This window comes from Lepisma saccharinum, chromosome 14, assembly GCF_977018435.1.
Source record: "Lepisma saccharinum chromosome 14, izLepSacc3.1, whole genome shotgun sequence".
Classification (NCBI taxonomy): Eukaryota; Metazoa; Arthropoda; class Insecta; order Zygentoma; family Lepismatidae; genus Lepisma; species Lepisma saccharinum.
In genome coordinates, this window is record NC_139242.1 from 71,496,163 (window position 1) to 71,520,880 (window position 24,718).

The 24,718-nt window shown below is 39.2% G+C and overlaps 1 protein-coding gene across 3 annotated transcripts in view; it reads left to right on the forward strand.

Moving 5' to 3' along the window:
* Cen (cerebellar degeneration-related protein 2-like) overlaps window positions 1–24,718 on the forward strand; it is a 283,194-nt gene that overhangs the window by 35,377 nt on the left and 223,099 nt on the right. The window contains exon 1 of one of the 3 annotated variants that reach the window (XM_083135897.1): window positions 19,176–20,689. The exons of the other annotated variants lie outside the window; for them this stretch is intronic. Coding sequence (XP_082992023.1) covers window positions 20,614–20,689 — 76 coding nt within the window. The 5' untranslated portion in view covers window positions 19,176–20,613. Of the gene's footprint in view, window positions 1–19,175; window positions 20,690–24,718 lie in introns of those variants that run through there. 3 annotated transcript variants of the gene reach the window in all.

The following is a 24,718-nucleotide window of genomic DNA, read 5'->3' on the forward strand; positions in this document are numbered from 1 at the left end:
ACAATAATTATTTGTTAAGTTCTCCTCCGTGGCTGTGCGGTCTAAGGCACCTTGCTTTGGAGGGCGGCTGCGGGATGGCATGGGTTCGATCCCGGGTTGAGTCTCCGCGAATTTTCGGCCTGTGTATAGGGTCGGTGGCAACCCCATCGTGAGGAAATTGGGGAGCCACGAGTGAGTAGCGTAATCCAGTCTCGAAAATCTCCTACGGCTGGGAGTTCGACGTGCTGACCCCACGTCACCCCATTACCGGTTGAAGAACTCCACACCTCTAGGTAGGATTGTGGAGGGAGACTGGCAGTCGGGAGATAGGTCAAGGCCCTTTTAAGGGCTCTCGCGCCACGGATTATTATTATTAATTATTTGTTAAATACATTTTCACATCATACTAATGAGAAAGATTGTAATGATAAAAACGTCATGAATTGCGCTGTGCCTAACCGAAGTCTGTCTTATTTCCTAGTTGGATTATTTAATGTAATAAAAGCTTATTAGTGCCTTTGATAGTTCGTTAATTAAATGAAAAAATAAAATTATTTTTTCCATTGTTCTTTCACCGAGCAAAGTGGCGGCATTTACAATGTTAACATAGAACAAGTTATCAGTTTGTAAATCAAAACACAACAATGATGAAATACAACAGGTGTATTTACACATTTCGCTTACAATGGAGCATATAATTACACGTGCAGGAAGCAATTCAGTTGTTTTACGTACTCGGCATGCAACAATGCCCACATCCCGACTTCGTTTACTCGACCAGTAGACAACAATTGCCTGGTCTGCTGCCTGCAGACTCACAACTATTCATTACCTGAAGAGCTGTGGAAGATCAGATTCCTGTAGGCGGTATTTCCCACACCAAGACAGACATTTTTGTTGATTCCACGGCTTGTGTTGTAACTTGGAGTGGCGCTAAAATAATATTTACTTTCGTCAATTTTCTTAAGAGTAGACATATTAGGGAGTTAATTAAGATTAATTAAACGCAATTAAGTGTCATTTACTACAAATATAAGTTTTTAACCTTTGTTTATGCGACAATTTCACGCAATTTTTGGAGATGAAAGTGGCAGATTGTACGAGGCCAAGAACGAGTTGCAAATAAACACACAATTGCAGATGATGTCGTCAGCTCATTCCTGGATGAATAACCTGATCATTTTCGCAAATAAGCGAACATTTGTGGATTAATATGTAATGTAAATTCGCGAAAGTACTAATATGGTCGGGGTGCCTGGGACGAGCATTATCCTGGCGACGTACAGCCCAACCAGGAAGAACATCGGGCAGACAAGATAAAAACGAAGCGCAACCAGTATAATTGATTTTTATTTTTGATTTGATATGTGTTTGTGTGTGTCTATAAATATCCACCTATGTATGTGTATAAGATTGTAATGATACTGTACCTAGGTATATTATTGAAAAATGTACTCTTGCAAGAAGTATTGTATTTAGGATTTGCAACAAAATAATAACATTAGTAGGTATTAATTAGATAAACAGAAAAGTACATGGAAAGTTAACCAGTCATATCAAATAATGATGCAATGAAATGCATAAGTGTATAAGGTCTCTGGATTCATTTTAACGCTCCATTTTCTCTTGATGCATTCAAACACATCGGGTCAGAACATTCGGTCAAAAAAGAACCAAGAAACCAATTCATGGATATGTCAATTGATCCATTTGAAGTGCATAAAATAAATTTGATGTATTCTCTTTACTGTGTGTAGTGGGGGGGAATCCCTAGCTCTATATTCGTTACATTGTCCATAATTATAGTGTTATTTATAACAGAGACTTAAATCCCCGACTTCAGTGTGGAGCAATTCAAGAATCTATGATTTGATAATATATATCTTGTAGATATGGTAAACTCCGAGACACAAAGGGGAGAAAATTATCGAGGTTGTATTGCTTAATGGCCAACTTTATTTATCATTCGTCATGGTTTAACTGTAAAGGCACTGATGCTTGCTATAAAGATTTTAAGTCTGATACGTCACTGGTTTGACACGAGGAAACACACGTCTGGCGATTCTGTTCGCTAGCCACAGTTCCTGATTCAATTGTTCACATTCCTCCTTTTCAAGTTCCAAATAACATGCCTTGTACAAACTCTCCGTGCATCAGTGACAGATCGGGGTCTTAGATTCATGCAACAGTTCATTCAACTTGAAAGAACTGTCGCGAAAGCAATACAACGTGCCAATTGTCCTGACATAATAAGGAACAGATATTTTCATTACAACGGATATAGTATCGTTTGTGGTCTGCAAAGACAATCCACGAAAAACTAGGAAATTTGCCTGTATTGTGCTCTAATCTTCAATATTCTCCATAAAGTATAAGCTGCTTACTGATACTTTGTGTGATATTTTTTAACTGAATATTTATTCTATTTTCGATTTTACATATGATCATAAATGTTCCTGTTGCAACATTCAACGCAGGCTGTCATCGAGCTACGCGTTAGTCATATATTTTATATACACACAATGTGGGAAAATTTTAAACAAGCAACATTCGAATTTCGGTATTTGTTACTGGAACAAACTCTGACTTGTATTTATATTAGTTGACAAGTTTGGCACGACCTATATAAGGCATCAGTCAGCCTTACGTATACAGGATACGTGTAATAACGGGAATGTGAAGTAAACAGATTCAGAGTAGAAGATTTGCTTTCATTAATATTTATAGAGTTTACAACAAATATATGCTAATGTTTAGGCTTGATGTATATAGTCAATCTAAAATAAACATGAGGTGTGATCTATAATAATGGTTCTTAATATTTAATCTACCATGAAAGTTCCTTATCAACTTTATACAATTTATATCAATACTCATATTTGTATCGTGGTAATAATAATAATCATAACAATAATACTGAACAGTGAGTGATAGCCTCATTTTAATTTGTTCACAATGAGGAAGTTTATGCTGCGTTACACTCAGAGGTCTCATTACATGCATTGTTGTCGGTTCTTTATTATCTCCCACTGTTTTATATTATCTTGGAAGACTACATCCAATGCAGATGGACTGTACAGTCACGGAAAAAAGTACTTTCCACATGGAGCATTAATATCAGTAGTTTTATGGGGGAAGTATTTCTTTCCATGACTGTACATGGCTAATTGAATTGAATTATTAACAATCTTTAAAATTAATAAACATGACAAACATAATATTGCCATATTTTCACCTCTAGCAAGTCGTGAAACATATTTAACGTTTAAAAGGTTTATTTAATTATTGAGAGTTCATTTTACTCAGACCTTCTTTACAAGTGGAAAAACTCGTAAAAATTCTTGAAGCCAATGATTTGATTTAATTTTTGTGATTTAGTGTCCTTTCTCTGCCACTTTTGGCTAATCGTGAAGATTGGGGTGAGTGATGATGTGATGAAACTGATGAAGGGACAGTCACAAAGAACACCCATGCCCAGGTTGGGATTCGAACCCAGGACCGAACCCACTGAAAGGACACGGATGTCTCCTGGAGATCCGTGAGTCACAGGTTCAACACACACTGGAAAAAAGTTTACCATGAAAGAATTATGGGAATTTTCCAAACAGAAACGAAAATAAATAGTGGTAAATCTTCAGGAAACTTTGATTGATTGAGTTGGTGTTTTAAGTTCACTTTATGCACAGTAAGGCTAATTGGGATTGGACCTACAGTTTAAAGTGGGATTCGAACCACTTGTGCCTCCACCGGGTATCGAATTGATTACAAGGTGACGACGCTACCACTGCGCCATCGGGGAGGCGTAATCTTCAGGAAACAAATACACGTTTCCATTTTCCCATTCAAATAAAGAACGGAGATTTTTAATCAAGAAATAGAATTCTGGAAAGGGAAAATTTTCCTTCCAAAAGTGATTTTTTTTGTGTGTGAGAAAGTTGCTGCATGATTTTTCGAAAATTGTCTGGCAAGATAATTGAAGGAAAAATTTTCGGAAAAAAAAAGTTGGTATGTAATATTGTTAAGTATCCATTCCTTGGGAAGGAAGTAATCTGCTCGGCAAACCAACAAGAACAACGAAACAATTACCTGTCACTTACAACAAACGCAACATCCATGAAGATAAGGTACGAGATACCTGACTGGCTCGCTCATACCAGGCGAGTAATAGAAAGTCCGTGCCTTTTCCTGTTCTTATCACTGCCTCTTGATTGCAGAAAAGATCTCGGCGATAAAGACCTCCGGTCGTGGGCGATTTGGATATTTAGGAAGTTCGCATTCTGTCTCGTGAACGACTCGCTGGTCATGCAAGGCCGGAGGGAAATGTCTGTTTACCCGGTTGTGTAAACACAAGATATTAGCTGATGGCTTATCGTAAGGATGTAGTCGTGGTTTATAATTTTTTCTTGTTTACTAGTATTTTCCAATTAAATGAAGCTGCAAGTTAAAGTTATGAGCATATTTTATTTGTTCACTTGCACACAAAGCAGTCATAAAAATAAACATTGATATTGCACTTTCTACATTTATGGTTCGAGTTTACAAGCAGTTATGAGTAGAGCTAGGAATTTTAGGTGCTGCGCCTTACATTTTTTTGTTTGAAAATGGGTAAAAAAGTGACTCATCCCCAAAATAAGCATGTATTGAACTCTACTCATGGTGTTTCGGTTGAACCTTTTTGCACCTTTTTCACAATCTCAGAACCTTTTCCACCTTTTCGCCCTTTTTGCATCTTTATCATTTGTTTTAATACAACTCGCGCGCTGTTTAACCTCACCCACATTCGAGGTTAAAAGCTGTAGCAGAGGCGAAGATATAGTACAAGCAATGCAAGCACTGCTTGCATAATTCGAATACCATTTAATGTACTTAATGTTCTAACCGTATTTAGTTTCCATCGCACTCGATTTCGCGAAAAAATGCGGCCGCAAACTCCCCCAGCAGCTCTGTAGCAAGCACCAGCCTCAATGCTTGCAGCCGTTCTGCGGGAAAATAAGGCCTCCGAAGGAGTCACATGGCGAAGCGTGAAATTTTGGTGGAACCCGTCCACAAAGCTTCTACAAAAAGCTGTGCTTTCCGAGCTTGCGTGATTCCCGAAAATAGCCGAGTTCAACCGAAAGCAGAAGGATTCATCTATGGGTATGTTGCCAGCAAAAAACTAGTAACGAATATTTGTCTTCATGAACACGTAAACAAGATCGCAAATATAATAATAATTGTTAGTCATAAAATAACTAAAAGAAGTTATTATCACTGTTCTAAATTCCATATATATCATATTATATTACAAATTATTTTAGATTTCGCGAAATGTAAAACGCGTAAAAAAAGTTGACATTGGGAGTTGGGGCAGTGGAATTTCTGCACCCCCGTGAAGAGTTTTCTCAGGGAGTGAGGGAAGATTGGACGGACCTTGGTCCCGCACCCTGCTTCCTGGTCGGTCCAGCTCAAATTACGCCAGAAGTGTCGCTACCAGTGTTTGCAACTGCCAAATTATTTACGCAGTAATTCAAGTGAGCTCTTTCACAAATTTTACAATCAATAAATTGACTGCTTTTGAATAAAACTTGGGGTGAAAATAAAGCTATCTGAGAAAGAACTATCTACTGATATTTGTACATGGCATAGAAGTAAATCGTATACATTCTGCATATTATGAGCACAAGAATATGTTTTAATGATTGATTGATTGATTTGTTGTTATAAGTCCACTTTCTGCACAGTAAGGCTAATCGGGACTGGACCTACAGTTTAAAATGGGATCTGAAACACTTGTGCCTCCACCGGGTATCGAACCCGGAACCCCTTGATTACAAGGCGACGACACTACCACTGCGCCATCGGGGAGGCCCGAATATGTTTTAAGTTCTATTATTATGACGCAAGTGGTGTTCCCAGGGTCTTTTTACGGTCCCCATTTTGTCATCTTTTCCTTCCTTTGACGTTTTTTCTTAGATATACTGGGCCAAAAGGGGGTTATGTCTACCATCCACCCCCCCCCCTTCGCCCCGGGCACGCCATTGAATGACACTTTATTACTTAAATATTAATGTACATACTCGTTCTGCTGAAATGATTCTGATTCCTCCGCGTAATTTTTATCTCCAAACTGATATATCTTTCCTTTGTGACGGATAAAATTAAGGAAATAGGTTGGTATCACTTTCTGTTGTTTCAGAGATTTTCAAAGTGATCTTGTGTGGATGCTTGTATTTGCAGTTGTGGAAAGCGCGTTGGATAGTGTGAGTGTTTGTTGCTTCGTGTTTTGTGCTGTGAAGTTATCGGAATGAACGCGTATTTAGGAACGGTTGATGTGAAGTGCGGGTGTATTATTGAGCAATTGAAAATTGCTTCGTTTAGCTCGAGAGAGATAAGTGTTAAAATGAAAATCGTGGAAGGGGGTCGACCAACACCAAGAGTTTGAAATTTATTGTGGTGAGTACATTGTCTATGCATGTGTTTCTTTGCTTTGAAATGAATTTTTTATTGTTTGTGTTTAACTTTTTATTTAGTGTTTAAGTTACTCCAATGCGGTTTTTAGGGTTTAATATCATATGAATAACGTTACCTGGATTTTTTTTAAAAAGTAAATGTGACGTTTGCGGATCATATGGTTTATTTTTAGTACAGTCACTTTATTACGATATTTTGACAAATCCAGCGACTGGGTAAATGAGGCTATAAACCTTGAATCTTTCCCCTCGGCATGTCGTTGTACTACATGTTTTGTTGTACTGAAACATTGCTTGCCTCCTTCGTAAGACTACGCTTCGCTACTGAGCTGTAGTGTTTATTTGCAATCATTTCCATACAATATCGAAATTTTTAGATGCTTTGCCTAGTGATTCCTCAGCTGTAGGAAAAGCTAAAAAAACTTGCACTTAAACAGGAATTGCAAGATGAACTCTATATTGTACATGACTTCTCTTTCCTTACTACTGCAATCACAAAACTGGAGGAGCAGTGTCCTGAAAAGAAAGCCCAGTGGGCTGTTTTGATGGATGTGCAACGAGAGCCGCAAGGGGTCGGGAAAGAGAAGGTAGAACAAAGTTTAGCCAAAAACCCTGATGTTCAAGAAGTCGCAACCAACAAGGATGTGGATTACCAGTTGAAAACAAAATACGCACCATTTGTATCTGCTTAGTGACCGCAGATGTACCCTCACTCAGAAGAACATAGAAATTTTGAATTTAATCTATTTTAACAATTTTCTAGATGACTAATTCTAAGCAAGTAAGAAGAAGCATGTTTTCCTTTATGTCGCTTTCTAATGTATCAGAGAATTTTCTTTGCTTAGTTATATTAAACGATTTAAAACCAGAGAATACTCTATGTGTTTATCCAGACAAGTTGAATCATATGTGTATGCACTGCTCACATTTTACATCTGAAAATTAGCACTTATTTTAGCACCTTTTTTGTACAAAAATTGGCACCTTTTTTGCACCTTTATTGGCAAATTTTTGCACCTACAATTCCTAGCTCTGGTTATGAGCCATTTCGAACACCTAGAGCGATGATCCAAGTTCGACTCCCTCCATGGGTATTGTTGTCCGTTCCTTAGTTTCATATACTTTGAACTTAACCCGCAATGTCCTGCAACTTCTTCGATGTCCTTTATATTGCTTCCTTCAGCTTGTAATGTTCCTTGCACGAGAAATTCATGTAGTTTTCTTATCTCTTTACCAGTGCTTTTGGTTCATATTCCATTTGGAGTTTCAATTATTCTTCCACCAGTGCTTCTGGCTTGTCTCGAGGACGACTCGCTGGTCAGGCAAGAACAGGGAGAATTGTCATTACTTCAATTTCATGTGATGAGTATTCATCCTCATCGCTAGACTAGAGAGGCCAGAAATGAAAATAGCAAAAACTACAGCACATGCAACTAATTAGATTGTGCAGCTCAGCTAGCTGGTTTCGTCAGCTCTTCAATTGCCTTTTCCATTCTTCATCTTTTCAATGTTTTCTCAATTCTCTTTCTTCCACTTCCCTATACACCAGCGGTTCTCAAAGTTTTTCTCATTGTATCCTTTAGTTCTTACTAAACGTCTAATGTACCCTCACCATAGGTTTTCTCCGAATGGTTAGTTTTGGAGAAATTTTTTGGCTGTCTGATTGGTGCGGCGGTTTTGATATATTGGAGGTTTGTATATGTAATAGAGCAAGATATCATTGGGGCTGTATGTGATAAGATGGCAAAAAATAAAAATTAGAATCCCACGTTTATTATTTTATTTGGTGTTCCTATGTTTACAATCTTTATGATTAGATACAAGAATAAAAATGTGAAACACACGTATGCTAAAAAGTATATAAAAATTTTAATTTTCATATATTTTTCCAGAGTTTTTGAAAAAGAAAGTAAAGAACAAAAATAAGTTTGTGAACAAACCGTCAAGCACAATTTTGGAGTTTTTATTGTAAATCCTCAGAGTTTCTAGTGAGAAGGATGTGCCTGCATAGCCTGACACAGTTTCTTGGTGTCACGCTGTGCACTTGAAACTTTCAAGCGGAGGTTCGGCTCCAAATTTAGTCTAGTATATAGACTTCGAACAAGTATTTCATTTAAAGACAAATCAAACAAAGATAAGAGTGTCAGTGGAAAAAAAATCAGCCTTATTTTCCTGTTGAGTGTTAATGCTGTGAAGTCTGCTTCACACATCTGCAACTTAATTGTTGTGTGGGTATTCTCGACATTTCTCTTCCGAGCTGATCGCGTACCCCCTTCAAGTCCTTCATGTACCCCTGGGGGTACGCGTACCACAGTTTGAGAACCACTGCTATACACTACTAAACTAGCACAGCTCGTTACGCCCTTCTACATACACGTCTTACGGCAAGTGCATACACTTCTTACGATAAAGGATCTTCTATAACCAATGTTCTCAGCAGATTTCGCCCATAACAAAAATTGGCTTCAGATCTCCCCTGAGTTCGTGCATGCGTGATACCACCTATATTTGCATGTTGGACGCCGTAGCCCCGAGGAAGGTTCACAGAACGTACATGAAAAGAGGATGCTCTTCTTCCTTTTCATTCCAGGCTTGCTGCACGATTTTTACAACTGGAGAAAGGATACCCTCTTGGTCATTCTTTTTTTCGATGTAAATCTAGGAGTTGCAAGTAGAAAATTTCGAGACTGCTTTCTTCCCGATCTGAATCCGAGAATCATTCCAGCTCCAGCAATGTGGGTCACGTTCGCTAGTATTCCAGTTTGCTCACACGAAGATCCCTTGAATGGAGAAGAAGCGTTGATTTATGACACAACAGGTCAATTAGTTCAAGTCCCAAAGCAAAGATGTTGAAAATAAACACTACATCAATAGATGGCACTAATTGTCCTGATCGACTGAAAACTGCAAGAATCCAGTTTAACGATTCTAGGTGAAAAAAAGTCACGGAAATTTGAAAAATATTTTCCTTTTGCTTTAAAAACACCGATAGCCACTCCAATGTGGAAGAAAGTTGAACACAAATGGTTGCCGAATACCGTTGTCTAATAATACAATGAGTTTAGAATATAATATAATATGAACGAGCCTCCCCGATGGCGCAGTGGTAACGTCGCAAAAACAGATATTAAACTCCTTGCGACAGTTGCAGGAGTAACTGACATAGAAATATCCAAACACGCCACTACTTCAATGAAAATCATCACATTTAGGAGCCAAGCCATACGGCGACACTCCACTGCACGAAAAGTCAACATATGTGAAGGCTGAAGGCTGATGGCGCAGTGGTAGCGTCGTCGCTTTGTAATCAAGGGGTCCCGGGTTCGATACCTGGTGGAGGCACATAGTGGTTTGGATTCCACTTTAAACTGTAGGTCCAGTCCCAGTTACCCTTAGTGGACTTAAAACACCAACTCAACAACAACATAATATAATATAAACGATAAGAGCGTACGGTGTGCAGCAAAACTTGGCAATTCCCGGATATCGGTCACCATTTATAGATACCGCCAAATGCCTCGGCCTGACACTGAACTAAGGGCTCACCTTCCGGCACCACCAAAGGCTCGCAGGGCTCTACGCCATCTTCCGCAACCCTGGATTCTTCCTGGAAACACGCAAGTACGGTACATCAACAAGGCAATGATAGAGCCGAGCCGGCCTTCCAGCGTGGCACAACATTGCTAAAACTATTCTTCAGAAGCTGGTTGTAATCCAAAACAACACAGCACGCATCATTAGTTGCCACAGCTGATGCACGATGAGCAAACAGATCCGGGGGTACCTCGAGCTAGATTCCCTAGCACAGGGGTCCTTAGTGCTTCAAAGTTGTTGATATATGTTCCAAGCTGTTGATTAATATATCCAAGCTATGATGAGTCAAATCAACAATAAAGTACCAAACTTGGCGTTAATATAGGTGCGACCGTCTTTCTGCGTGTTGCAGCAGTTATGTACAAATTGGCATATATTTTGGATGCTCTCTGTACTCGTAGCTGATTGCACCTCTTGACTTGTTACATCTAAAACTTGTGGTTACATGCTCCGTTGCCTTCCATCTGCCTGCTGCACTTGGCTGGTAGTGCGACGGATATCCAAGGCTTGCCTACTGAACAGAAAATGCCTCTGACGCATTTTTGTCAATTACTTTAGGTCATTTGTCACCTGAAGGTCATCAGGTTGCTAGCCTTGCGTGTGATCTTTTGCGCTTGGGAAGATTGAAGATAATTGCGCCTTTCAATGCCCATACTAGTAGCCAGCGTCCGTTGCTACATCGGAAAGAAAAGGTAAACTATCTCTTCTAGATTGAACCGTGGGGAAAGGTGGGCAAAGCACTTTCTGCCCCCCCCCCATACACCTAGAGGACACATTTTATACATATTTATGCATATAATATATTGTTTATGCTAACCTTTCCTCCCCCCCAAAAAAAATACCTTTCCCCTAAAAAATTATGTTAAGTTGGCGTCTCTGGAACAGTGTCATAAGGTTATAGATGTGACGTGGTCAGCATCACTGGCTGACTGCTGTCACTCTGCAGGATGCCCTCAGGTACCCACTGCTTAGAAAGTGGGTGAGCCACCCATCTGAGATCTATCGAACCCGTGCCCTCGTGTGGGTCTTCCGATAAAGACGGAGTTTATCAGATATATTTCAAAGGATAGGAAATTCATTTTTTTTATAATTATGAACAAGAAAGCTGTGAGAAATATTCATTCCTGAATACACGTATAATATGTGCTTTCTATTGTAAGTGTCCCTTCAATAATTTCATTCAACCACCATTTATCATACTCGTCGCGATTAGTCACACGTAGCAGAAATGACGCAAAAATAAGGCAAAAGTCATAGAATGCAGAAAATTCAAGTCAGTAAGTGTGTAACTGACTGAAAAAGTCTCCACTTTTGGTGCCAATTACAAATGTTTAGTGCCTATGCATCAGCACCATACTGATAAAATTAGCATTCTTTTCATTTCCAAGGGGGTAGTTCACTAACAACTAGGGATGGACGATATCGGAAAATATATATAGCTATTTTTAAATTTGAAATGGGGGGGACCCCTGAAAAAAGCCCGCCTCCACTCGCAATACTTTCAGGGGTATGCGCTTATTGTCCTGGTACCTTTAAAATAAACCAGGACGTCAGTTCCACAAATTTTATCAGGCCTCCCCGATGGCGCAGTGGTAGCGTCGTCGCCTTGTAATCAAGGGGTCCCGGGTTCGATACCCGGTGGAGGCACAAGTGGTTCGGATCCCACTTTAAACTGTAGGTCCAGTCCCAATTAGCCTTACTGTGCATAAAGTGGACTTAAAACAACAAATCAACCAACCACAAATTTTATCGATTCCCCCGCTATATATATTGCACTTTATTGTTTTATTGTTATACATATAGGCTAATACATAAAAAGTAATTTATAATATGCACAAGAATTTGCTTGGGTACCATACTAATTTCTGTTATCGCGATATGTCGTCAAGAATCACAGACGATACGATACGCTATTTTTTCCGTATCGTGATATCGGCAATATATCGTCTTCACGATATATATCGCCAAAAATCGGGATGATATATCGTCGATACGATATATATCGCCAAAATATCGTGACGATATATTGCCGACACGATATATATCACCAATATATCGTGACGATGTACCGTCTAGTTGATATCGATATTTTTTTAATAACACGATATATCGTCTGAACGATATTTCGACCAACACTACTAACCACCCTACAGGTGCTCCCACCTATCTACTTTCTACCATTAGGAAGTACAAATCTCCCTTAACTCTTTCACATACCGTGAATCCGCCACTGGGCAATCAATCAAAAGAGCGTGTAATTTTTTAATTGTGGGCGGCGGGATGCAACCAACGCCCAATCCTCAGACCTCCATTCATGACAGAAACAACTTTCTACGGCGGTGCAGTCAAAACTTCCGGTGTCGGCAAGGAAAGGAGACAGATCTGTTGTTCTACATTCAGTCATCGCAGGAGAATCCCTTTCACACGCCTCAATGGAAAAAAAAGAAGAAAAAAAAAGGATCTCTGGGTGATACCATTGTCTGCAAGCCAAGAATACTTGTCGAACAATACCTTGGTAACGTTTTTAATTTATTTCGTCTGCCTGTGGCGCATCTGAAACATTACCGGTCTCCTCCCTCCTTTCATCTTTCGTCTAGTCGGCTGTTAATTATCTGATAGTCTTGTGTTCGAATAAAATGGAAAGTGTTTTCTTCCTTTGTAGACTGTAATTAAAATCTCACTTGCAACGTAATAATGAGGCATAGGTGCTGCACTTTCTCGCTCTGGGGCGTTGCTGTTGTGTGATCAGCATCATGGATCTTCCTTCAGCAAAGATTTGCTTGTGTTCAGATCAAGTTAGCAAGTACGTTATTAGTATCGAACCAGGATTGGCCTTTAGGAGCAAGATAGTATATTTCCAAAGTGCGTAATTGTTTTTAGCATGGACGTCGCCAGAATTTTTGTAGGGTGTTCATGCCGTTGATAAAATTTGAATAGTAGTAATTATTACTATTAGTATTGTTATTATTATTATCATCATCATCATCATCATCATCATCATACGAGGGTCACTATTTATATTTTGAGCCTAACAATGAAAAAAACAGGAATTTGGCATTGAAAACTGCTTTATTGTTTTTCGAAGTATTCTCCTTTATGGTCAATACACTTTTGCATTCGTTCGAACCATTTGTCAAAGCAGTTTTTCCAATCTTCTTGAGACACCTCCATAATATGGTTTTTGAACGCATCAACGGCGTCTTCCGCCGACGAAAATCGTTGTCCACGCAATTTATTCTTGACATTCGGGAACAAGAAGAAGTCATTGGGTGCCAAATCAGGACTGTACGGCGGATGACCCATCAATTCGATTTTTTTGCTGTTCATAAAGTCGGTTGTTAGACGAGATGTGTGACAGCTGGCATTGTCTTGATGAAGAATGATCCGACGGCGTTTGTTTGTTTTCCGTATTTGACCGAAGACCTCTGGCAAACAAATTGTTGTGTGCCATTCAGAGTTGACCGTTCTACGTTCCTCTAAAGGCACAGTTGCCACATGACCAGTTTTCCAGAAAAAAACAGGCGACCATTTGTTTCGATGTGCTTCGAGCGCGAACAACTTTTGTTGGATTGGGTTCATCTTGAAACACCCATACAGTCGACTGCTGTTTACGTTCCGGCTCATATGCATATATACATGATTCGTCACCTGTTACAATCTTATATACGTCTTTTGAAGCACCAGGATTGTATTTATTGAGCATTTGTTTGCACCATTTGACGCGAGCGTCTTTTTGAGTTTTTGTCAAATTGTGTGGGATCCAACGAGAACATACCTTTCTCACAGCTAAATGATCATGTAATATTTTATATATGCTGGTGGAACTAATGCCTATGGTTGCCTCAATCTCACAGTATGTCACATGACGATCTTGCAGTATTAGGTTTTGCACAGCATCAATGTTTTCTTGAACAACAACTGATTTTGGACGACCTTCGCGAATCTGGTCGGTGAGCGAATGGCGGCCACGATTAAATTCGTTATACCAGCGTTTCACAGTGGCAAAGGATGGGGCTTCATCGCCAAATGTGGAAGTAAGTTGAACGATGCACTCTTGTCTTGATAATCCACGTCGAAAATCGTAAAAAATCATCGCACGAAAATGTTCACGAGTTACTTTCATGTTATTGTTGTCGCGCAATCTCCAAGGCAACATAAACAACACAAATGAAGCTATTGACAAAACATTTGAAGTACATTATGGTCAATAATGCCAGATGATTCCCTGCAAACGTCAAATCGCACCTAACTTCAATCAGTGTTGCCAAGGCTCAAAATATAAATAGTGACCCTCGTACTACACTAATAAAAAGAAAGCAGCCTTGTTTCAAATTTATTATTATTATTGATATTATTATAGCCTTGGAGAGGCTTTACTTAATCGATCCACCAGATGAGTCAATATCCATGACAACTGTTTTTACCTTTTTTTACATTTTATACAGTTAGTGTATTGAAATGCATAATTATTGTATTTTGATATTAATTTTTACATTACACATTCAAGGAAAATTTTAGTAATACAGTTAATGTTGACCTCTCACATAAAATTCTCGATCTTTTGAATTTTGAAAACTTGAAGTGACGAAATTGAAGAATAGACAGTCACAAAGAAGAACCATGCCCAGGCCGGGATTCGAACCCATAACCCCCGACATAGTAGCGAAAATACCAAGAGTATTATTATTAATTGACATTTGTTAATAATAATATTATTAATAGATGTATTAATTTTATTTACCTAATAATTTTAAATATTATTATTATTAAATGTGATGCACTTGGTTCGGACCCTTTCAAAATATAGTTCTAGTAAGATGCCTGCCCCCGAAGAGTCTAAAACTAACTTACTTAAGGTCATCTGACCCCTCTGCAGAGGAACGTTAATCCGCCACTGTGCTTGATGCAGGCGAGCACGTTCATCGCATAATGGCACCTGCTTTGCAGAGTCGCTGATGAGTACCCTAAAAACGTGCCCGATCGTAATCTCGGCCTGTGGGGAGGAAGAACGAAATGGCGGCCTTCAACTCCATTTCATGGCTGCTGGAGCGAGGAAACTCGGGCGAATTCCGGAAAGTCATTGCACTGGCCGATTGGGGAGTCAGCATCGACGCAAAAAATCTTTGCTTTGATTAACATTCGCGTAAGAGTGATCGCAAGAACCTGATAAATACCTGCCGGGGAGGAAGGTCAGTTATGGCGAGCTATCGGTATATCTGCAGGCACGTAGAAGATGGCAAATACGTACTTTTGTAGACGGAAATAAGCAGTGAAGCAGAACAGTGGTCTGGAAGAGGTAATAATGCTCGATTTAATTAATGTTTCGTAACGGGGAGGTGAGACGATGCTGGATTTTGATTGAGTCATTGATTGATTTGGTGTTTTAAGTCCACTTTATTCACACCAAGGCTAACAGACGATGCGGGAATGAACTGAACAAAAAGTGGAAGTAAACATCATTGACCTTCCTCAAAGCCACCATCCCAGCATTCGTCTCGTGTGATTAAGGAAAGTACAATGAAGGAAGGCCTGATGTAGAGAAGGGACAATGGCACTAAATGAAATAAACCATTTACAGTCACGGACATTTCTGGGTTGTAACGATTAAATTGAAATGGGATTACTACAACCCAGTAGTGTCCCTGACTGTACAAGACATTTGGAATGCTTTGAAAAGAGAGTCCATTAGTCATTAGTAGGGCCAGGATTTTCATGACTTAGCATATTTTGTTTGATAAGTGTGATGTGTTCCCCAAAGATATAGAAATTCATATTATGAAGAAACTAATAAAATTAAGGTGCTTTTTAAGGGCATATTTTGGCATATTTGGCCATTTCTGCGTGATAGAGCATATTTTGATGGGTTTTCGGTCCTCTTCAGCATATGTTTGCATTTTCCAGAAATATACAGTCATTTTCGAAGTGTATTCGTTCTTACTCCCATGTCTACTCGAGATTTTTTTTCTTTGGACTGCAGCAAAATCTTTTTCATTTTTATTTGAAAATTTAGAGAAAGTACTCATTGTGCATTACAACTCAGGGCCCATAAAGAGAACTAAAAATAGTTCGTATATGAAAATATCTCAGCATATATTAGATATTGATGTTTAAAACAGTCCAGTTATAAGGGCATATTTTCAAATTATAGTGCATATTTTGTAAAATTTTAGGTCATAAGAGCATATTTTATTTGGCATATTTTGGTGATTTCTAGGTCATAAAAATCCTAGCCCTAGTCATTAGTTATATTGATTTCATTTGATTTTTGTTATTTAGTCGCGTTCCTACCACTTTTGGCTAATCGAGGCGACAAGAATAAGTGGTGATATGATGAAATTGATGAAGAGACAATCACAAAGAACATCCATGCCAATTCCCTGGATTCGAACACAGAACTACAGAAGTCACTAATGAGGGAAACGTGCATTGTATCCTAGAATTGACACTGAAGTCGGAAACAAATAACTCTGTATTATTTTTCAGTTAATTTTGGTCGCTTTGTCAAGCTCAATCGCGATTTTGAATGTGTTGTGTTTGTCCTGAGCAGGTCCCTTTTATAACATTGCACTTTTAACTTTTCTCAAGCTTTTTACACCCCTTTTTCAACTCTCAAGTAGGATTTTACAGAGGATATATCCTCGTATACATTGAAGGGTGCAAAAATGGCCATATGTGCCAACAGACCCAAAATTTTTAATTAATTCATTTATTCCATCCTGACATACAGGAAAATGTCAGTATGTTTTTGAAAAGGAACAAACAGAATAAAAGGTGGTAGACGGAAAAATCAAAAGAACATAAAAATGAGTTCAGCACTTTCTTTAAGCAGAATCTTAGCAACAACAAATCTATCCTACAAAACAAAACACCTGACTATTCTGTAACCTTGCTTTCTAATTTATCATTGTCGGCAGGATCAGTGCGTACGGATCTGCAGGAACAACCCACCATACCTTCACATGTTCAATTTCCCCGCACTTGCCCCGTGACGAAATATCGTGCCTGTTTCGAAACGATCACCGCTCTCTGTTTGACCTGAAGATTACTCGAAGTTTTCAACCCTTCAGCTCTTGAGCTTATCATGTCGTCACCACGTTCAGTCCTGCGAAACAGATGTCCAGGGCTTCCGAAATATCTTTGTCTTAAAAAAAAGGTTGTTTACCTTGATCTGAAACGGTCTGGGCATTGTCCACTTTACCAATGACTTCACGAAACGTGAACGGAATTCTAATGGCAGATGGTAACTCCTCTGTGGACGTAAAACAGTTTGTGGCTTCGTATATGTCGTACGTGTTTCGAATAGAATGAAATACGGCTTTCGGATGAGCGGGTTTTGAACCTTAGCGCATCCTCATCCAGAATTCGGTTATCGGATTCAGGAATTGAGATTCCGATGTTGGATTCAGGAATCAGAATTCGGACATGAAGTCCAGGATTTGGGATGCGGAATCGGGTTCAGGATATCAAGTCCAGAATTCAGGATTCGGACATCTCTTCTAGAATTCAAGATTCGGAACCACGATATTGAGCCCAAGATTCGAAATTCGGATTTGCATATCGGATTCAGACATGGGACCGAAGATTCGGATATAGAATCCAGAACCGGGAATTGGATATCAGGGCCAGGAATACATATTGGATCTAGAATTCTAAATCGGATATCACGTTCAAGATTTAGGACGGCTCCAGAATTTGGAATTCGGATTCGGCCCATATCTGCTTTCGATAATCTACTTGGTCTTGAGCTAGAGATTCTCAATATTCACATTCGTCCTCATCTCAACCATAATTATTTAGATTTGTGCAGAGGAGTGAAGTTCATTGGCACGAATTATCACCTAAAAAGCAGAAAGGAAATAAAAACGTTCATCTGAAGAACAGAATGCTTCACGTGTATAGAAGAGAGCGCAGAGGGATGCAGTGAAAAAGGTCTAAGGTTGTCACTAATGTCCACAACACGGACACAAGTATCCCTAGTTCTATAATTGTCACGTGATATCGATTGTTCGCAAGGGTTGTTGGACTGATCGATCAAGATGAAGATCAGTAGTTTTTGTTTTAAATCCACTTTATGCTCAGATAGGTTAATTGATAGTGAACCTACAATTTAAAGTGAGTTCCGAACCACTATGCAATGTGCCTCCACCGGGATTGAACTTGGTATTCCTTGATTACAAAGCCGCAACGTTAGAACACCATCGTGGAAGGGGAGGAGTGTCGATTGATCAATCATTATCTAAAGTGCATTAGCTCAACTGCTGTGTCATAGCTTCCTTGTGTCCAGTTTTTATGTTTGGAGATGTTAATCAGGAATGGACCTAGAATTTAAAATGGGACTATGTGCGTTTGGGAAAGGACACTTGGACGCCATATGACGGTCTGTCATTACCTGGGTTGTTAATGGTCCAAAAACCCACTAATTCTAAAGGGTTATGTAGGGATTCCGGCAACAGGACCGGAATATTTTTTCTCGCACAATTTAAATTCGGTCCAGGTTGCTTATTGTTTCATTTCAATACGGAACTTGGACTGGATTTCAATTGATCTGGAAGCAAGGTTCCTGTACCGAATTGAAATTCTTTACACATAAAAAGGTTCTTTACGGCCCAGAACCCATTTACGGTTGCTGATTTTCTCTCCTGGACCGGAATTGAATTTATTTAAAATTCCTGAACCTTTAACAATCCTGGTCATTACCATGTGAACCATATATGTTATCATAAATAAAACTACTAAGGGTACAATATACATTTTGTTGATAGGTCCTTCTTGCATGCAAGTTAACAAATACATACCTCCAAGAGCTATCAGAATTATAGAAAGAAATGGCGATTAATACTGATGTTCAAAAACTGCCACACGAGCCAAGAATCGACATTTAAAGAATGTTATTATAGGAAAGATGCGCTGTAGTAGATCACGCACGTGGTGCCGTTGGGGTTGCTCCAACATGACTTATTTTTTAATCAGCCTACCAATACTCGTTTCTCACCTCGCTGGAAGACCGACTCCTATAGAGCTTTAAAACGGCCCGTGTGTTCATCCGACCTTGAGTTCCGGAGTCTTTGCCTCGAGGCAACGTGCGTTTGTGTATGTTGGTGGATGGCCCACGCTTCGGTTGATTCTACCGCTCCTCCGTACAGGCCGAGCAGTCCTGCCGGCGGCAGACCCACGCAAAGAGCATTGGTAGATTGGTGCCGAGGCGACGGTCACAGCTGTCGTATCGGTGTTTGTGTTTCGGATACATTTTACGGTGTTTACGGTGCGGAGATGTCAACTAGCGTGATGTACAGTAACGGTAAACTGTGAATGAATCTTTCCAGTTATGTCAGCTGAAGGGACGCGGTGGCAAGAGGTCAAAGTTCATTGAGCAAGTGAAACCAACAAGAGATATTGCCAAAAACTACTTACAATTCTCCAAGGATGTTAGAAGCTTGTGTTCGCAATCGAACCCCGGTTAGTATAAGGAAGACCCAAAGTCACTTTGCACCTTCTACAAGAGTTAGTTAGTTGACGAAACGCAATCAAGTGTGAAAAGAAGCGTGACATTCCTCAGTAGACACCAGTGGAAATTTCGACAAGAATTACAAGAAGCATTGCTGGAAGGAAGTCCTGCTATCTGGCCTCCTTCTAGATTATTTAAGAAGAGTGATTGTGTGGTTGGAAGTTACCGTGCTTTGCTAGACAAGTTGACCGTGTAATTGGAACCTGATCATGTGCTTTTTAAATAATTGATCTGTTTTTTGGACAAATGACTATTATTGGAACCTAATTGTTAATTCTTTTTGGGGACAAGAACTGTGTGAATAACTGTCTATGAAATTTGGATCGGGTGGTCTATCGTGGACAAGTTTTTATGTGAATAGTCCCTGATCGTGTATTGAAAGGAATGTGCTGCTGGAGAAGTCTCATCAAAAAAAAATTATGGAGAAGTTTTTGTAATTAGAATTTTTTTAAAAGCATATTTACGTGAGTTCAGAACCTGGTCGAAGAATTTTTTACAAATTCACAAGGTCATAACATTCTTACGGCTGTGTTTTGCGTCAAGTAGCATATCGGAAGCTGTAGGGTGGGACGTGGACCACTTTCTTTGAACAATCCGCTTGCCCGAGCCTGAATTGTAGTGTCTTGGTGGGAAATTGCACCTTCCTTCCACTCCCCGCCATCCTGGGAGTGCAAAGGCGTTTGTGAGTTTAGAAGAGGAAGAAGAAAAATAACTCCCTGAGAAAAAGACCAGTTCTCATTCCTTCCAACCTGTGTGTGTGTGTCTGTGCCAGTCGGGAGAAAGTCCTTCTGACTCGTTTGGTTCAGACTTGTTGACCGAACCAGACGCGTTCGCTCCTCCACACGCACCATATCGCGTTACGCACGTAACAGGTGATCGCATGCACTCATGCGTAAGATTTCGTCCGATTGAAATTATACGGGCCCCTACCCTCCGCTGCCCCCCTCCCTCTGTGACGTCAGTGTCTTGGAGGATGACTTCTTGGACCGTGCCCAGTGTGGTGATGTGCTTTGGTAGGCGTCTTCAGAACACGTGCAACAATGTGGTCGTTGTGTGAACGGTGATCGATTGTTACGACCTCCAACAATGGCAACGTACAGTGATCTGGCGTTCGAGTGGTCCATGCTGTGTCAGGATTGTCTCGATTGTTGGACTGATTCTGGTGAGTACCATTGTTACGCTTTATTGTTGATTTGCAACACTAGTGTGTGTTTCTTCAGGAGCAAATTCAAGTTAACGAATCTGTAATTTTCTATACATTCTCTCCGGAAATCGAATCCAGAACACCAAGCTGGCTTTTATCACATGTCAGGGATTTATGCAACTCCCCACCCCCATTGTTTGTAACATGCACAAAAGCCCAATATATGGTAATTTTGACATTAAAATTGTCCGTAAACCCCCTTAAAAAGACCTTACATACCCCAAGATAGAAAAATTATCGATAAACCCCTATACATATGTACGTCCATGTTTAATTAACATTTAATTGGTGGAAATTGTAACATTAGTTGTAAGCTTTGCGTAATCAAAGTTTACAACAAACTTAACTTTAAGAAATTAGCGATTTTTTATTAAAATTCTATATTGTAATTATTATATTTTTTACTTGTTTATATTATAACTTTCGTAGAGTCTCTATTTCGGTTGTCGTTTGCTAAGTATGCATTGTGGTTATTTTACGTCTCTTTTCTACACTCTCGGTTAATCGCGACGACGATAATGAATTGATGAACTAGACGAAGGGGCGACGAACACCATTTAACCTACGAATTTAACAAACTCATTTAACCCATGACTCCTGGTGCGCAACGCTGCCACTACCCCACGAAAAGTGGCAAATTTGTTGTTACTTTGCTATAAATGTTTATGCGAGTTGTTAAAATAATAAGATGATGTGAGGAAAAGAATCTGAATACAAAAATGAATAGGGAAAATGTGGGAATGTCCTATTTGCTTAAGATAAAAGAATCCATTGTGGGAAGAAAGGGTGTATTTAGTCCATAACCCTCTTTTTGTATGCCCCTGAGGTCAAGAGTATATCTCTAATGGTGGGCTAGAGACTATTCCTGCTCAATGAACAAAGATTAATTGGGGCGTGGTTTCTAAAGGGCATGCAAACTATTCAAGTGGAGTATCGAAATCAGAGTGGGGTACACAGGCGTTTCTTAGAGGAAATACTTCTTTGTTTGCATGTTTATGCTTCTTTACTTTCCCACGTATCCAACATTTGCTTTCGCACATGCAGAGCGTATTTGAGGCAAAAGTTGGTTTAATCACCATATTTTCTTACCTGCCGACATAGAAAGTATATCGTGATGGCTTAACAAATTATATTCAGATTTTTTTTCACGGTCAAGTTCAATGGCAACATTTGAATTTTTCTTTTTCTGTGGTCGTCTTCTTAACTTTTAGGCTAATCGCGACGATAGGAATGAATCCTGGTTAAATGATGTCCAGGCTAGGACTCGAACCCGGAATATTTTATGGTGAGAACATGAGTCGACCACTCAACGCTAAGTCTCTACGGTGGCGACTGGTTCAATAACTGAGCCAAACTCTAGAATAGCTTAACCAATCCTGACAAAAAATACGACTTTCTTGAAGAATAGGGAAACGTATTGCACATAACTCTCAAATGTATGCGTTTACATGTTTAAACATACTGCTGTGCATTTCTGTATTTAAAGCATATAACTTTTCACGAAGGAGACCAGGCGTTGGTACATGTTTAAACCTTTACCCCTTCTCTCATGTAATTAATTATTTTATATATAATTAACTGTAGCTATACCACAGACCACTTTCACAACTCCCTTTACTATCACACGCAAACAACAGGGTTTGCAGAAACTTACACACATGGCACCACGATAATAAAAAAGTTTCAATTAAATTCACGCCAAAATTTTCCGATCCAACTTACACTGTAAGCGTGTCCATATGGACACGATAGGCAGTTGGGGTTTAAATATTGCATTCAACAGTTAGTTTTTCTAACTGTATTTTTTCTATATTTTTTGTTTGTTTTGCATCACTTTTCGGCCAAAGATGATAAATGATGAAAACTGAAGAGGGGACACTCAGAAAGTAGTACCCATTCTCAACCCTGGATATCCAAGAACCTTTGACTGCGATCAGCCCAACATGCAGCGCCATTGGTAGATTTTTTAAATTATTTTTTAAGTCCGAATCACAAAATGTTTTAATTTAAAGAGTTCAAGTTCTGAGCCCTGTGTATTTCATTGTGCCATGAAGGCACATGGTAGCTGTGGAGGTATGCCACTCATCCTTCAACTTGACGTAGTGGAGGTGATTTTATTAGAACCAATGGTATCAAACCCCATAGTGCATCATACACCAAAATATAATAAAAAGGTAAGCTAATTAAGCTAGAGGGCTCATACCCCACATATGAAGGTCTATAATTAATCCTTCCCTTTTTAATGCTCTTACCTATATCCAGGTTTGCCCCCTCTTCTCTCAATAACCCATTAGGTAGCTTTCTGACCGAAGCGGCACGCGACACTGGGATTTCACATCGAAGTGACAAGCTACAGTGGTCCCTTCAGTCTACAAGAAAGCATTCACGCGCATGCGCAAACAACATACCGAGGTGACACGATGCATTGAGAAGATGTCCCAGTCCGAGCGACACGTGCAGTATGTCGTGTCGCTTCGGTATGAAAGCTCCCTTAGCCATCAAGTCGAGTATGCAGGGATAGTAACCAGAAATCTTCACCGGAATAACCTACTTCGGGACTCGAACCCGGGTCTCAGTTCTAGCAGCTGGACCATTAATCCCTGAATCCGAATCACTACCAATTGTGTGACAATTTCAGGAAACCTTTCTGCATAACCCTCCTAACGGACAAGTTAATGAACTACAAAAATAAAAACACAACCTCTGTGACTAAAATGTAAATTAGTGAAATAACAGAACAGACAATAAACATTTATAAATATAAGAGAACGGTTGGTTTATAACAGATGATAAATATATTGTAAGCAGGTGGAAATGACTTGAAACTCCTAATAAATGTGCGTGTGGTAGATAAATCACAAGTAAGCCACAATATCTAATTCCACAACTTGATATTACTTGAGTTTACAACGCCATTAAACAGTTAAGGAATGATAAAATCTACTGCATTAATTGCATATGGCGCAAACATATTAGCAATTCAAATGAACAGGTTAATGTGTGTCATATGCACAACAATGATATGTTGTTTTGTTTAGAATAGACAGTAACACTAACTGTTACAACTAGCATGAAATATCACTATTTGTAATGCATGTGCTGTGCTATCTTACGGTTCTTTTGAAGATTAATCTCATATTCACATGGTAATTAAATTATGAACGACTCTTCTCATGAATTCAAAGTACAGACTCGAGTACAACAGATCTTGGATTGATAATATGAGCCTAAAAATGATATTGACTAAAATATAGACACAACCATAACTCGCTTTCCTGTACTTTTCTCATTTTACTTCGCCTTTCTACCCATTCGGACTAATCGCGACGATGAGAATGAACGATGCTTAAACGAACCGATGAAAGTGCACCCACGACAGGGTTCTAACCAAGAACTTTTGGTTTGGTGGTGATATCGAGGGTCGGACATACTCATCCCGCAAGGAAATCTTATCCCAATGTCATCGTCGTTGCATTTCTATTGCATAACCGAAAGTATACAATTCTTATATTCATCTAACTCAACTCATTCCCAGACGATGATAATTCCTCACGCTTTAACAATTAGATAATATCAATTATGGCGTTAACGAGAATGTGATTCAGGCCATAAGCGATAGGGAGATTGGGGTAAGGATAAGCAGAGAGAAATGGAACAGATAAGAGACAGGGAGAAAATTAAAACGTATTAGTTGCCAAATTCAAGGCCAACTTAAATCAAGGAATTTAGAAAGAATGAAGAAACTTGGCGCAATGAAAATTAAAAAAAGAATACTAACCATAAAGTATAATGATATTTAATAAAATAATATATAAGATGTCACAAGCATGCGCTAAGTACACAAACAGCTCCAGTTCTTATAATAACACTGATTATTATTTATAATGACGTGAGAGTTTTAGTTGTACACACTACAGTAAGCAGAAGAACTAAATGACAAAACAAAGTCTGAAATTACTAATTAATTACAAAAACGTAATGCAATAT